General features: G+C 40.6%; 1 protein-coding gene across 1 annotated transcript; it reads left to right on the top strand.

Moving 5' to 3' along the window:
- Positions 1-309: 309 nt before the first annotated feature.
- On the top strand, positions 310-13927 carry rbfox1l (RNA binding fox-1 homolog 1, like). Its single transcript, XM_072394154.1, has 12 exons — positions 310-724; positions 6391-6627; positions 10449-10628; positions 10708-10761; positions 10859-10951; positions 11039-11108; positions 11204-11263; positions 11361-11502; positions 12078-12117; positions 12212-12279; positions 13370-13451; positions 13536-13927. Exons 1-12 carry the CDS (start codon positions 638-640, stop codon positions 13578-13580), a joined length of 1158 nt encoding a protein of 385 aa, XP_072250255.1. The 5' UTR covers positions 310-637; the 3' UTR covers positions 13581-13927.
- The last annotated feature ends 1969 nt before the right edge of the window (positions 13928-15896 follow it).

The following is a 15896-nucleotide window of genomic DNA, read 5'->3' as shown; positions in this document are numbered from 1 at the left end:
CTCCTACCGACCTGTTTTAATCATAATTATGCTGTATGCTTAACCCGCTCATATGGAAGGTGGAATATATATAACTTTTGTTCATATATGCTTAAGTTTTTTTACTACATTGGACCCTCCAATAAAGTGTGGTCTTTTGTTGTAAAATAGGTTGTTGTAAAACAGAAAGTGGTGACAAATCTTGCTTTACATTGTGTGTGAGACCAGGGGAGATAAGGTGGTAAACTCAGTGAGAAGGACATGGGCGACTATTTATATAACTCTGAAATGGGACCCTGTGCATGTGTTTCTGTCTGTCAGGCTGCATGATCAACTGATGGACACACAGAAGCTCACTTGTTTTCTCTTTCACTGCCCCATATTCTGTCTTTTTCAGGCAGAGATTTAGTTCTTTAGTGGAGTTTCTTTGTGTTTTTTTCTTACCTGTGAGGTAGACTCAGTCGTGACCTTCTTTCTCCTCACCCTCTTGGATCTTGTCTTTCTTCTGGTTGGGATTTTTACACGTTTTTTTCCATCCCAGTTGCCTTTTTTTTTTTTTTACTGTGTGTGTCAAACTTTCCTTTTCCCCTGCTCTCCTTTTTCCTTCCTCCCCCTGTCTTCCTCTGTTCCCTGTCTTCTTGTGTGTGGTTTTTGGGCTATGCTCTCGTCACCAACTGTGATCCTCCAGCCTTATGGACTGCCCGTCTACCCACAGACAACCACATGCTACCCCAGCATAGTTCAGGTAAACGCTTCATTTGTTCTGTAATTCAAATATATCACATTGATTTTCGTCAAAATTCTCCATGAGTCATAAAAGGCATCCTGAACAAGCATATATCCAAAGTGGCTAAGAATCTAGAAGCCACAAATAAGGAATGATATATGTATTTGAGTGAAAACAGTCAACAGGCAGGAGGACTTGGTCTGAGGATAGTTTTTGGGAAATATCAGATGATCAATAAAATGTCAGAAAGATGCAAATTTTCAGTTTTATTCAATCAGAAAATTGGAACCGAAAAGTATTTCTAAAGCAGTTTAGCTGATGCAGAAGCCTAAAACGCATGTATAATTTTTCCACTAATAAGTTTGAAAAGCCCTAAAAAGCCCTAAAGTCTAGGTATTCCCAGTGAGGAAAAATACTTTTTTTTTCCAGTAGAAAGCACCAAAGGGCACTGTTTCTTTTGAGCTAAAAAGTAATTTCACTTCACTTTATTTAGTGAGTTATTACTTGATATTTCAGCACAGGACATATTAGAAACAACCAGTAAGGTCCAATTGGAGCTGTGTGAAGTATGCTGATTGTGAAACATCTTATTTGTTGAATAGTAAGGACACCTTAGGGGTTATCTTTAGTCTGATGGTCTGAGTGAGGCTAGCAGCAAGTGTCCCTGACATGCCATTAATGCCACAACGCATCTGGTATCTCTCTACCTTGTCACTGTGCTTCACACCAGCTGTATTTTTAGTCTTCCTCTCCTGAGCCGATAATCACCGGAGGAGGTTCTGCCGCCTATCTTGTTTTATGCAGTCAACTGTTTTTAAAATAGGTGTAAAACCTGCCTGTTGAGCATTTAAACGCTGAGCACTTTGTATCTCATCTGATTTTAAGATTTAAAACATAAACACGTACAGAATAAGGTGTTGTTTAGAGGTGACTGCAGCTGATAATCAAGCCTTGAAGAATATGATTCTTCTTCTTGCAGCATCCTGAAACATTATATTGTTATGAGTCTTATATGTCTGCAGACTGAGCCCTGCTTCATTTTCTGTTCAAATGCAGCGTGAGTCTTAATAGGATATCCACTGAATCTCAAGTTGCAGCAGCTGTGGTTTGAAATCTACCTCGGGATCTTAGTCACATGTCAGTGTTTGTCTTCTGTCTTTCCTCTTCCTTTACTGCTTCTCTTCACCATTACCGAACAACAACCCATTATAGATGTTCATACCAAAAGCAGGATGTGGTGGATGACTGGATGGAAAATGAAAAAAAAACCCACTGTTGAGTTTCACTTAATAAGCCACCACTTGCAAAGACTTGTACTTGACCAGAACATCTGCAGTTAGCGTCGTCTTGTTGTGTAAATCCTGCGGCAGCTGTCACAGCGGGCACCTGGCGCTGAGCTGTCGACTTATGACCGCAAACCGACAGCTGAGGAAGGAGACGAGAGAGAGAGAGCGAACAAATGGCAATCAAAAAAAGCCTGTGTCTCTACACTTGCTGACACTGTGATACTGAACGAGGCTCACTGGCTGATAGTTAAAGTCTGTGGGAAAACAAAGAAACAGAGGATGGTTGACAGTGATATTTAACAGACGACGTTATCTTCACTCATTTGTCACTTTTTTTATCAGGGAGGAGGGTCGATGCAGCCACTCACTGTTTGTTTCTTCAGATAAATAGATTATATAGAAATAGTCTAGAGACATGTTCCAGCATGATTGTTGAGGTTAGCAAAGTTGAATGATTGAACTGAAATGTGGTGTGTTGACTGCTTAGTTTGCAAAGCAGGATTTGTAATCCATTAAAAAGTCACCTCTGTTTTTGCTTGTTAAGGGACACATGTTTTTCCTTTTGCTTTCAATGTCTGTTTTGTTTGGTTGATGATGGAACAGTACACCTGATTTACTTTATTTTTACGCATCACCCCCATTTTCACTTGCTGTTGGCTGGTGGAGTCTCAGACGTGACATAAAAGTTGTGATCAGAGGATGTGTGCAAGGCTCTCTGCAGATGAATGTGTACCTGCCGGTTTGTTGTGGAGACAATCCTATCCTCAAACTTGACTTGTAGTGGTTGAAATACTCTTTTCTGCTGATGCCGATCCACTGTGCACATATGGAGTTTGGTTCTCCAAGCGACACTATCGTGAGAGAAGCCAAACATCCATGCTGGGTGGAGTTTTTATGCATCCAGCAAGGAACTTTGGTTTATAAACTGTTTGGTCAGGTTTATGCACCAAAACTACTTGGTTAGGTTTAGGTTTAACATCACAACTTGGCATAGACCACCTCATATCTTTGACATATTAGAAAGCTTAATTTCTTTACAAGTTACCAAGGTAAAGAGTCCAAACCCATCTACAAAAGACACAAAACGGAATGGAAATGTATTTCTGAGAAGTGCACACAGCATCGCCAGGTTGAAAGATTCTATCAATCAAATGCTGGTTGAAAAAAGCGTTGAAATATGTAAGGTATCCTGGAAATGAACCCTGCTGATGTTTCGTGGCCAGTGATCTCGACCTTTGACCGACTGGATTTTATCCAAAATATCTCAGCTTTTATTGGATGAATAGTTTGTGATATTTTTCAACAGTAATTTTGTCCCCACGAGGATGCATTGATATGACAAACAAGCTTCTGACTTCTTATCTAATGTCCCTTTTATGTCAAGATTTTGACAAGCCACTTTTGGTCATAACAAAATACATACGACATACCTACCAGTCTTAGTTAAACTTTCCATTTAGAGCCAGTCGGCAACTGAGCAGGAGCAAACTGCGAAATATAAGTCTTTAAATATTGCCTTCATGCTAATTTGCCTCTAATTTTACCACTCAAACCCTTAATTTACATTCTGTATCTCGCAATACATTCATGATGTTTATCAGATAGTAAACATGCAGACAAAATCAGCCTGTTCAGTTTGCTTTACCAGGTACGTGCATACTAAAATAACTCCTGCTGAGTATGCTACATCTGATTCCTGGTGTAATATTAGTATTGACTTTCTGGGAACTCTGATGTGGCAAAATGAAACTCTCAGGCCCTTTTCTTCTCTTATTATTTTTTCTTTTCTACATTTATTAACCAAAAAAACAACGAGATGAGTCATAAAGAACACAGTCAATGTTGGTACAGGAGTACTGTGCTGATAATCAGATGTGTGCTTCACTGTACCCTTTCGATTTGAACCAGCATCTACAAAAATATCCCACTTCTCAAGTGCAGCAGCTGACAGCGGGATACATGAGACATTATGAGAATGGAGATACTTCTTATCATGATAGATTATTATAAATCCTGAAGCAGGCTGACTCTTGTGATAAGTCCCTTGAAAGGCAACACATGGTTGGGATATGGAGAAGTGAAACCGAGGAACTGCTCTAATCTCTTCATAAAGTGAAAACATCAGCCCTGTAACAGAACCTTTTCCATTTAAACCACATATTTGTGGGTATTTCAAACTCCAAGCATCATATTTTAGTGCTGGATTTGATCGTTCTCTTCAGATAGAATAAAAACCTCTCACCTCTTTCTTTCTTTGATGAAACATTGAGGCATCTAATTCTTTCTATAACGACAGCTGGGCGGCTGTTGCTCAGGAGGCAGAGCGGTCAGCTGCAAATTAACAGCTCACTGACTCGATCCCCTGGTTCCCCATTCTTCATGTCAAAGTGTTCTTGAGACACTGAACACCACACTGCCTCTGATGCATTGGTGGGTGTGTAAGTGTGTGTATCATGGCACTACATAGGCTTAAAAAACTCTGTGCATGAATGGGTGAAGGTGGCTTGTAGTGGTCAGCAAGACCAGAAAAGCCCCACACGAATGAGGTGAATTTACCATTTGAATAAATGTACATGAGGTCAGAAATACGCTCAGTCTTATCAGTGATGCAAACACAAGTTTATTTACTTCCCTAATAATCCAAAAGATGTCATTCATAACTTAGCTGTGGACAGATTTGAAAAATAAATCTCTCTGAAAGTAACAAAACCACTCTGGCCTCTCAAACATGATCTTTTCAGAAAATTACACTTAGACTCTTTTAAGATGACTTCTCGCAGCTGAAGGAGCAAAGACCTTCATAAATACTTCATCTTGGGGGAAGAACTCTGTCTGCGGTGTGTCTGCAGTCTGTGGTGGCAGGGTGGAGGGTAACAAGGTGATTGGCAGTTACAGATGTCAACAGCTGGTGTGGCTCCCTGGTTCCTCTGCTTTGGCACTTGTTTGATGTGATTGGTGGATGAGTAGGACTTCTGGTGCGGTGGGCGGTGGTCATCTGGCATTAAAACATGCTGCAGTTGTTGAACAATGCATCAGAGACAGAGGAACGTAGTAAAGGGGTAAGACAATGCTTGTACTTCTTTCTCTGGGGGGTCTACTTGTGTCAAGGCTCAACAGGAGCATCACTGATGTGTAGTTCTCTTTCCTAGCAGATGCAGAAGAATCTCAAAAGAGTCAGAACATTTTTATTTCACTGTGGTTCAATTGTAAAAAGAACAAAAATCCTGTCAAGTGCTAATATTATTTCTAAGTAACTGATTTATCTTTTTCTGAGTAAGGTATTCAGTTACAGGACAAATTAAACAAAGTCAGACAAGGTTTTATCATCTTTAACTGACATTTCTGATAACTAATCGCTACTATAGACCAACACAAGTTTTCGCCAAAGCAAATTTTTGAGTAGTTTTAATTCTAGTTCGATTTTGTGGTAGTTAAATTTATGTGCTAGTTTTTTAAAAAGTGACATTTGCTTAAGATTAACTTTGTTTGAGTTTTTAGAAATGTCCCAAATGGAAAAAATTGTGTGACTCAAGGCAGCTTAAAAAGATTAATGTGAATGTGTGAAGTAATTTATTGTATTAATGTGTCACTGAAAAAAGACAACGGCCCAAATTCTAAAACTGTATTTGCCCAAACTGTAGAGCCCAAGATCTTTTGTTTCATTATTGAAAACCCACAGCAGGTCATTTATAGGGCTCCAAAACACTGAAAATCAGCAAATCCTTGAATTTGAGCTTCTGGAATTAACTGGATCACTGGCTTTAAGAACAAATCAACTATAAAAACGTTTTCTAACTTTCTGATGTTGCTTTTAGAGATTTTGAAATTCTGATATTTGCAGTAGAAGTAGCGAAAAATGTTGGCCTTAATCTGAAGAAACAGTAGATCTTTAGAGGTTAGAAGTGCTCTGCAGCTTTTTAAAGTACTACACTACTTGTCCATGACTTTTGAAAAAAGTGGAAGAACAACCCATGAGATTAATTGTGATGTGGTGATTTAAACGGGGCAACTGTGCAGTCTTTCTTTCTTTCTCTAGACCACCCAGCCTGAAAAATATTTAATTTTATAATGTTTTATAACCATTAGTCTATAACTTGTATATTTTTTTAGAAAACTGATGCTGTCCTCATTTTTTTCAATGACTTCCTGCAATGGAAAGATATCTTCATGCCTGAATTTGGTGAAATACTCCTTTATTGTTACATATTCATGCACCTCTCTTTGTTATTATCTACAATCTGTCTCTGCTGATTGTATATCAATAATGAACTTTTGATCATCATTAGTCTCATGTCAGCTGTTTAGTAAAAGCAGAAGAAGAGCGTCTGGTGGTTAGTTTGCGTACATATTTGATAGAATTAAATGCTGATTCCTTCCATCCTCTTCTTTGTTCCTCAGGGGGGCCCCGCTCAGGAGGCCGGGCCTGGCAGCGGGGACCCTGCCCTGCCGCAGGTCTATGCTCCGCCCCCCTCTTATCCACCACCTGGTCAAGGTCCGCCAACATCTGCAGGCAGACTTCCCACTCTTGACTTCAGCTCTGCGCATCCCAGCTCAGAGTATTCAGAACACCCCCAGCTCAGAGTCTATCAGGGCCCTCAGCACGAAGGGGCCGACACCCTGACGTCCGGTAACACGGTAAGAGCCGACTGTGACGATGTTGATGGAATTAAAGTCATGTCCCAATAAAACATGATCCACAGCAAGATGTGACAAGTAGGTAGTCCTTTCAAATGTCCTGCCAGAGCAACATGGCCAGATAGAGTTTCCTTCTATATTTAGAGCCCCGCTTCCAATGTTATGTCCTTGTACGGAATTGCTGAGGACAGCTGAGAGGGGATTTGTTGTTGAAAATAAATCCCTGCATTTCCTTCTCCCCTGTGTCTTGTTTCGCTGGTTGTAAAAAAGAGATCTCCTTTCAGGATTACAGCATTTTCTGTTGTTATTTACAGTTCAGTAAGAGCATAGAGTGCATGCTTCCTTTTTAAGTCTTTCATCCAAGGAAACATTCAAATTTCTCATTTAAGGTGTAAATGATGAAATACAGTTTGTTACATTTTTCTCTCCTGAATTCTTATTTTCTTGAAACAAATGGAAAAATCTGCTGTTGCAATCATCTTATTTCAACCTGTCTCCAATATATATATATATATGAAAAATGGTTTCCAAGAACTATTTAAAACAAAGCAGCATTTTTTCATTGTTCTAACATAAGCTCACCCTCACATACCTTCATGGTCCCCAGAGGATAATCCCACTTATCTGAATCCTAATGACTCCCCTGACTTTCTGCTACATTGAGGCACTTTTGCCTGAAGCATCTCAAGTTTTTCATGGACTTCTGTAAAATTTGAGACGATTTTTCAGGGTCGTCAGAGGATCACCAGAGTCATGGGGTCCTCTGACATGTTTCATGTGTCAGTAGCTAAAACTACTTTTAAGGTTTTGATGCACGCAGAGGTTTTCAGTTCATTGGTGCAGAGGTGTTACCATCCCTGAAGACTCCATGAAAATATAGTTTGATGTGGAAACAGGTTGAAATATATTTCCCTTTAATTTTCTTACATGAGTTAGGGTTGCTGTCTTTTTGCAGTGCAGTTCAGTCACAGCAGCGTCTCTCTCAGGCATGAAAACAACCTCCCTGATAAAGACTTGAGAGTTATTTGGTCTGATCTGTGTGGCAGGTCGGATCTTCTCCTGCCTCTGCCACAAGTCTCTCTTCCTCCTCTCATAAATGGTGTTTTGTGGCCCCGTCTATATATTTTATTACTAGAGCCCCTGACATACTTGGGTCCGTGCTGATTTTCGTGGGGAAAGTTGAGACGTCGCCACGGAGGGAGGGGGTCAAAGGGCGAGGCTGACCAGATGACCCCCTTTCCCCCTCTGAAATATCGCTCAGGTCCAGAACACAAATCTGCATCGTGACATGACACCACCACCCAACTCAACCCCCCTTCCCTCTACTCTGGCCTGTGTGTGTGGTGTGTGTGTAGGTGGATGTGACTGCTGTCTACAGTAGTCAGTCACAGCTAGCCAGTGTAGCGTGCGCCTGTGCCCTGTGTGTGTTTATTCGTCTGTAAAATGCCTCCCTGGGTGAATGTGTCTCTCTTCCTTTTCTCTATCCCCACCTTAATAATGATGCCCCTTGTCAATTTACCTTTAACCTTTGGCAGAAAAGCAGCACCGTGACCCCAGACTGACATTTCAGTTTTGATCCCCTTTGCCTTCCCTCATCACCCTCTTCCTTTCAAGCTTCTTGCGCACCGTTTTTGCCTTGTTTACTCTGGTTTAATTTTATCTTTCACTGCTGCACTGAGGCCTTTTCATTGTTCATCTGCCTCTTGGTACTACAATGCTAATACTCAAGTCTTGACACCGCAATCCTTATTTCTATTAGAGTAGCACATTTTTCCTATAATTTTTTAGGTGCTTTTGTATTATTTTTTCTTTCCTATGCTCTCTGCTCTTTCTCTCGCTGCTGAAGCTCACTGTTGCTTCTTGCCTTTCCTGCAGATTTTCTCATTCTCACATTCTTGATTCCTCTCCATCATTTATCTTAAATACATTGTTTTATTCTTTTAACATTTTCCTTTTAACTGTTGACGCTGTTGGTTGAATAATGCACACACAAGCGCACACACTAGCATCGTGGTGCATTGTGGGATAGTGAATGTTTTGGTTTTGGCACATTAGTCCTTGGATTGTTGTGCATGGGGCAGTTTATTCATACAGATCATAAAGCATAGGTTTGATGTGCAGTATACAATGGAAATGAGGATATTTTTGTGTAACATCACTTTGAAAAATCAAATGATTCAAATTTCTACCAGTTCTCAATAAGCATTTCCTCTTGTGACCAATCAAAATAGACAGCTTAGAGGAACTAAGATCAAAATACAGAAAAATAAATGAAAATACAATTTTTTTTGGACACACAATCTGATTTCCAGAACAAAGCATAGTACAGGTGTTGTTTCCAAAAAAACCTTCAAAAAGACAGAAAATGACCTGAAAATGGCAAAGCTGTCTGTCAGCAGTAATCAGGTTAGATCAAAGTGTAACACTTCTAATTAGCCACATTGACCTGGTAAAAACTATGGCCTGGCAAAATAGAGTCCTGTTATACATACAATGAGGAATAAATATGTTTGTCCTCTTCTCCAAAATATAGTAGTGTCACAATTCATGGTTGTAAACTGTGAGATGATAACATATCTCCAGGCTGATGTTTTCTGTTGGGCGGAGTTCACGTGACATGGCAGGAACCGCGAATAGTAACATGTGTAAGATGTAAGCATGTACATTACTGTAACTGTGCAAAATGCACATGTACATTCATTCTAACCCTAACAATGAACTTTAAACTTCCAATCCCTGTGGTGGAAGCAAAGAAATCATAAATGTGAGGGATTCACTTGCATATGTTCCAACACCTCATTCATCCTTCTTTCACTATTTGTGGCCAAATTAACCCTCGCAAGACTTGGAAAGCGGACTTCATGTAAGAAAACGTATGAAGATCGTTGAAAAGCTGCATCTGTGTAGAGAACAAAGTATGGAAAAAGCACTAATTGTACAGTAATGATCCCATTTCGCATTATGCCATGAGATCTTGTGGTAAAATGTATTGACTGAACTAAACACCTTTATACTGGGGAATATTTAAAAAAAAATGCAGCTCTTATATTCCCCTGCTGAGGAGGATTTTGTCCAAACTAAAGTCTAAAAAACTAAAGCAGGACATTGACGAGTGATTTGAATCTAAGTAATGAAAGATTAATTGACTAAGAGAAAATATCTGCCTCTTCAACTTAGAAATGGTCCAATTAATTTCAAGGTGGAACAGTTTTGAACCGTCTGATGAGTGATATCACACAGGGATGTATTCACTTCTGTTGTATACATCATTTAATGTAATTACATCTGCTTAGAGTCTTAATTAGAGTTTTCCAGTGGAGCTTCAAACTGTTTTTCACTCTTTACCACAGCTGGAGTGAGCACATGTCGTTTTTTAATATCATAATCTTGGCGTTAGTGTGCTGGGCATCAGTCTTTATACTTTCCTACAGGCATGTGTTCCAAGACACCTGACTAAAATGGAGCCTTTTCCACGCCTCCTTACATTTGCCTGAGAAGGATCACTGGTTGCTGAATGCTGGTTGAACTTGGTTTGGATCACTTGATCTCATGGAAATGATCTTTGCTTAATGCCATGTGATGCTTACGCAACTGAGTCTTTATACAAAGTCTCTGAAAGTTGTTAAACTTGTTGAATTGACCTTACTTCCTTTCTGTCTTTGCTTTTCCACTGATGCCCTCTCCCCGTTTTTCCTCACATCTGTCTCATCTCATTCATACCCTCTCCATCTCTCTGTTTTCGTCTGTTCCTTCACGTCCCCTTTTTTCTCGTCCACTCTCCTTCTATCCGTGTGCTCGCTTTCATACCGTCTCGCTGTCAGGAGGACGCTTTGGCCCCTGTGACGTCTGACCCCCAGTCTCTCAGTGTGTCCGTGTCATCGGGGGGCGGAGCAGGAAGTGGAAGTGAGGAGGAGGGGTCAGGTAAGGCCCAACCGAAACGCCTCCATGTCTCCAACATCCCTTTCCGCTTCAGAGACCCAGACCTCCGCCAGATGTTTGGGGTATGCTGAACTAAATGTTATTAAATTACACCTGTTTGCACATTGAATGGCGTCTACTAACTGATTCTGACACTTGCAGCAATTTGGGAAGATCCTTGATGTAGAAATCATCTTCAATGAGCGGGGGTCAAAGGTGAGCCGCACATAAATGTTATCAGAGCTTTGACCAACATGGGAAGGATATTCACTGAATTAAAGAAATTAATGATATAACCATCCAAACGATTTAGGGGTTTGGATTTGTAACTTTTGAGAGTGCCACCGAGGCCGACCGAGCACGAGAGAAGCTGAACGGGACGATCGTAGAGGGGAGAAAGATCGAGGTGAAGGAGGGTTTTTCCCTGTTTGTTCTTTTCAACACCAACATTTAACACAGATACTCTTTATCAAGGCTTCTTTTTTCATTCCAGGTTAATAACGCTACTGCAAGAGTAGTTACAAAGAAGCCTCAGGCGCCTCTTGTAAATGGTGACATTTCAAGTAAGAAATTGAAAGTGTTTGTTCATTACATTCTGGGGTCTGATTTATTTGGAAGGACTGTTTTAAAGGCATCTAACGTTCACTTTATTTTGCAGCTTCTGGGTGGAAGATCAACCCTGTCATGGGTGCGATGTACGCACCTGAACTCTATACAGGTGGGTTAAAGTCGACTTTGTTGCTTAGAGACTATAAGCGTTCTTCATCTGATTGTTCCAGACTTTTGCTTTCTTTTCTGTCTTTGAACTTTTTTAGTTGCCAGTTTTCCGTATCCTGTAGCAACTCCCACCTTGGCCTACCGGGGCTCTGCGCTGCGCGGCCGAGGCCGAGCCGTCTACAACACGATTCGCTCTGCTGCTGCTGCAGCCACACCCGCTGCTATGCCCGCCTACCCTGGGTAAGCTCCTGGGTCCGGTTGAATGATCAGTCTTCTTTTGGTGGGTTCCCAACAGAGTGAAATGATCCAGGTGTACCAGAGAGGCAGCCATGATAGGATTTTGTCAGATCGCTTCAGTTCTTCTTTTAGATTCATCAGTAGTAATTTGTGTAAATGAATATAGGAACTGGAGGATGAGTGTGATCATTCTCAACATAGTGAAAAAAACATTGGACTATTGTGACTTTTTATTTCCTTTTTGGTGTCATCTCAAAGTACCAGCCTTGTTCATGGCGTAATACTTTTGCTTGGCTGTCAATATGTAAACACGTATGAGGTACAGTATTTAAAGGAGTATTAGTTCCTCCACAGCAAACCCATATCATAGCCACGTGTTAAAGCAGACAGATTCTCTTTACTTCAGTGCTTCCCTTTCCCATCTTTCCTTGAGCTCACTGTGACGAGCTCAAGGACAAGCATTCAAGGAAAACACAAAGGAGTTCATTTCTTTTTCCTGTTCAGCCCCACCCTCTGTTGTGCTGCTTTATTTTCATTTAATTCCCAGATGAACATGTCAATTCTATTAATTGTTTCAGGGTTGTATATCAGGATGGACTGTATGGAGCAGAAGTTTATGTAAGCGGCTGCGCATTTGTCACACATTTGCATTTTTAAATTTGTAAACCACCTTATGCTGCTGCATTTATGTTTTTTCTTTTTCCCCTCGCAGGGCAGCTACCCCGCAGCTTACAGAGTGGCTCAGTCAGCATCTGCTGCCACGGCAACCTACAGTGATGGGTGGGCAAATGCAAAAACAAATGTTCGAAAAAGTAGTTTTGGGCGTCCAAATGCAGGACAGAAGGAGAAAGTTTAAGTGAAAGGTTGAACATAGCTGAAAATAGCTTTAGCATAGCTTTAGCAGAAAGAATAGGGTTCAAACTCAGACAACTGACTTAATACATGAGGGACTGATTAGCTAATGACAAGACAGATAGGAATATAAACAAAGCATAACACATGAGGAAAATAAATCTATAACTACAAAAAAACAAAGGCTGTGACGTTACTCAACTCAGCTTTATTCAACCCACTCAGACTGAAGGTTTAGTTTAAAACAGAGGGTTTTTGGGGTAAATCTAACCACAATCACTTTTTATTCCTCAGCCTCTGGAGAAACCAGAAACATGAAATGAAACCATTTTGAGAGTTTGAACTCTCAGCTTTTATAGTAGATGACTGACATTGACCTTAGAAGTGTTGCTGTGCTTCAGTGCAGGCTTGGAAGATAAAACACTGCTTATGTTGCTCCAGGTCATTAAGCGCTGAACAGTGTTTTTCAAGCCCAAATGTATAAGAGGGTGATATACGGAGTAATATTATTATCAGACGTTTTGAAATCTCAGCTATTTCACCTGAAAACAAACACAAAAGTCACTTGGACTTTACCGTGCTTTGTAGGCAGGCGGTGAGCATTTCAAAAGATTTTCCTTTGAAACATTTACCAGCATCCGTTACTTTGACTTCAAAGAGTAAATTTAAGTAGTGGGAGTTTGTCGTTAGAGAAAAACATAAATGAACATACAGAACTGAGATTGTCAATCTTTTTTCTCCCACCAGTAAAATAACATGTGCTGTCCAAGGCAGAAGCTACCATTAACCACACTATGCTGGTGCTACTTTAGTTTTTACAGGACCGTGAAAGTTAATTTGGATATTTTTCTAATACTCAGCATGTTTAAACACAGCTGTTCTTATCTTTGAAAATTAAACCAAAGCACACTGTGAAGGAAGAACTTCAATGGAGGAATAAAAAAGCCAATTAGTCGGCTAATTTTGCTCAGGAGGAGTTTGCGCGACTTTGACATGTGCTTCTCATCTTTTTGACCAGATACGGACGAGTTTACGCCACCACCGCAGATCCCTATCACCACTCGGTGGGACCAACGACGACATATGGAGTTGGTACAATGGTGAGCTGAGTCAAACATGCACAGCTTCCAGTGAATATTTGCAGCAGGCCCTGCTCACACCTGGCACACTGCTTCTGTCAACAGGCCAGTTTGTACAGAGGAGGATACAACCGCTTCACCCCGTACTGACCCGTCCAACAGAGGGGGGGGTGGGGCGTCTCTCATGAACTCTGGGGCTGACAGGTTATGAGATCTTAAACCTCTCCATCACAACCTCTCCTCCTCGCAGACAGACTGAAGTTATGTACCCTGCAGGACCCATTAACCGTCCATTCTGCTGAAGCACACTGAAGAGGAAGTTCTGTAATTTATAGACAGTTGCTTGAAACTTTGAGTGTTGTTTTGTGAATATAAAGAGTATCGATGCTGCACAGTGAGCTGGTGAAAAATACTGTGAGAATGGTTTTTGAGTTCGACCTCTAAAAGTTTCAGGGGCTCAAAGTGTACGAAAAATTAACCCATTTTGTACACTGCTAAACGACAGCAGTTATTTAGGGAATCTGTTTGTGAGTGTGTGTGTGTGTGTGTGTGAATGCGTGAGCATTTGTGTGAGGTTATATTGTTCGGTTACTCAATGGAGTGAGAGACAGCTGGGACACTGGTATCACTATCACAACCTCAGAGCTGCTGTTTGTCTGGATGTAGTTGGAATTTAGCTCGTTGTTTCCTCGTTCTAACAATCTACCTCTCATACATTTTTAGATTTCCACACAGCAGTTTGGTTGCAGTATTTGTGATTTCTTTTTCGTGTAGTCTCGATGCAGCACTGTTACACGCATTCACCTGTTTCACAAAGGCCTCACATCAGGACAACATCAATCTTCTGACCATCTTCTCGTCGTTTCCTGCCGCCGTTACCTTTAACTGTCACCTCTTCCTGTACTCTCTGCCTCTTTGCTCCCTCAGAGCTGACCTCTCTATCCATGAATTCTTCTGGCGCCTGTATTATTTGCTGTTGCACTCTTTTTCCTGCTTTGTTTGATGTTTACCTCTAAATAAAACTGTTTTTCCTCTCTCCTCCTCTTCTGTTTTGATTCTCCTCACCTTCCGCATCCTTCCTCTTTCCTGATCACTCACTGTGGTTCTGGGTTGTTTTTGGTTTATCTGGTGAATGAGGAGCCTTTTAACCGGTAATGCATCACTGTTAATGGCATTAATCTTAGTTTATGGCAAGGATGAAGATATTTACCCCAGCCAGGGACTTCTTTGGGGAAACCTTTAGAAAATTCTGATGTGATATTTTTATAATTTGTTGTTTGCCATTTGACCGTAGTCTTTGTTTTTGGGAAGCAGTTTATAACTTTGTTGAGAAGCAGAAGTCTGCAATGAATGGTTTATTCATCATTGTTATTATCAGTTGATCCAGTCTAATCTAATTTGATCCAACGACTCACATGGATCATTCCCGTAAGGCCTCATATTGAAACTGAAGCAACTCTCATTTTTCTGTTTCTTCTGGCTCCAGCTTACTGTGATTTCATTGCTTTCTGTCTCACTGACTTATTTTTGCTATTATTTGAGTTTTTTTCCTCCTCTCTTTATCTGCTCTGCTGTTTTATTATGCCTGGAACTTGCCTCGGCTTGTCTTCTAAGCACTTCCTGCCCTCATGGTTTCTGTCCTTCCTTTTTAGACATACGAGCAGCTGTAGTCCTCAGATTAATCTTCATTTTCCTATCACCTCCTATCTGTGGATAAACTCTTAGCGTCTGTAAACCTTTATGATATTCTGCTCTTTTCTCTTGCTGTGTATTATATCGGCCTATCTTCTTATATATGATTTGCTCTCTGATTGCCAGCTTTCTGTTTTTTTTCCTCCACCTTCTCTGGTTTTAAATCTTATATAAACTGACCTGCAGTCCTGCAGCACCACCTCTGAGTTTGAGCTTTATAGTTTTATTTTTATTAACTTGTTTTTCTTCAGCGACCACATTTTTTTAACATGAAACACAGAACAAAAACAAATATTCAGAGAAGTCTACTTTTAAATGACTAATCACAAGGTGTGTTTTCGTGTGATAACAATGACCAAACACATAAAGCGCTCAGCTATTACAAACGATTAAATCATTTTCTGTCTGGACTTGCAGCTTGTCCAGACCTCTGAATGTGTCCAAAGCCGAGTTCTGCCTGATGTCAACTTATGTAACTCAGTGAAGACATCGTTTGACAAGCTGTTGCAGCAACTGTTTGAACATATTACCAGGTTTTATTTCAGCATTATAGTTTACTTTCTCAGAGGATTTTTTTCCTGTTGTTTCCTTCTCCCTATTTAAAACCTAATAAATCACATTCTCTATCCTTATTTTCTCTGACTCATGTTTTCCTTCTAATCCCAGTCTTCCGTTTCTGCCGAATTTCGTAACCTTTTCCTTTTCCTTCCATCTTGCGACAGTAACTCGTCCGTTTTTCCAGCAGCTTTGGTCACTGATTCTCACGGAGTCTCG

The sequence above is a fragment of the Leuresthes tenuis genome, unplaced genomic scaffold, assembly GCF_036924035.1.
Source record: "Leuresthes tenuis unplaced genomic scaffold, fLeuTen1.0.hap1 SCAF_10, whole genome shotgun sequence".
NCBI lineage: Eukaryota > Metazoa > Chordata > Actinopteri > Atheriniformes > Atherinopsidae > Leuresthes > Leuresthes tenuis.
This window is presented reverse-complemented; position numbering and strand designations above follow the sequence as displayed.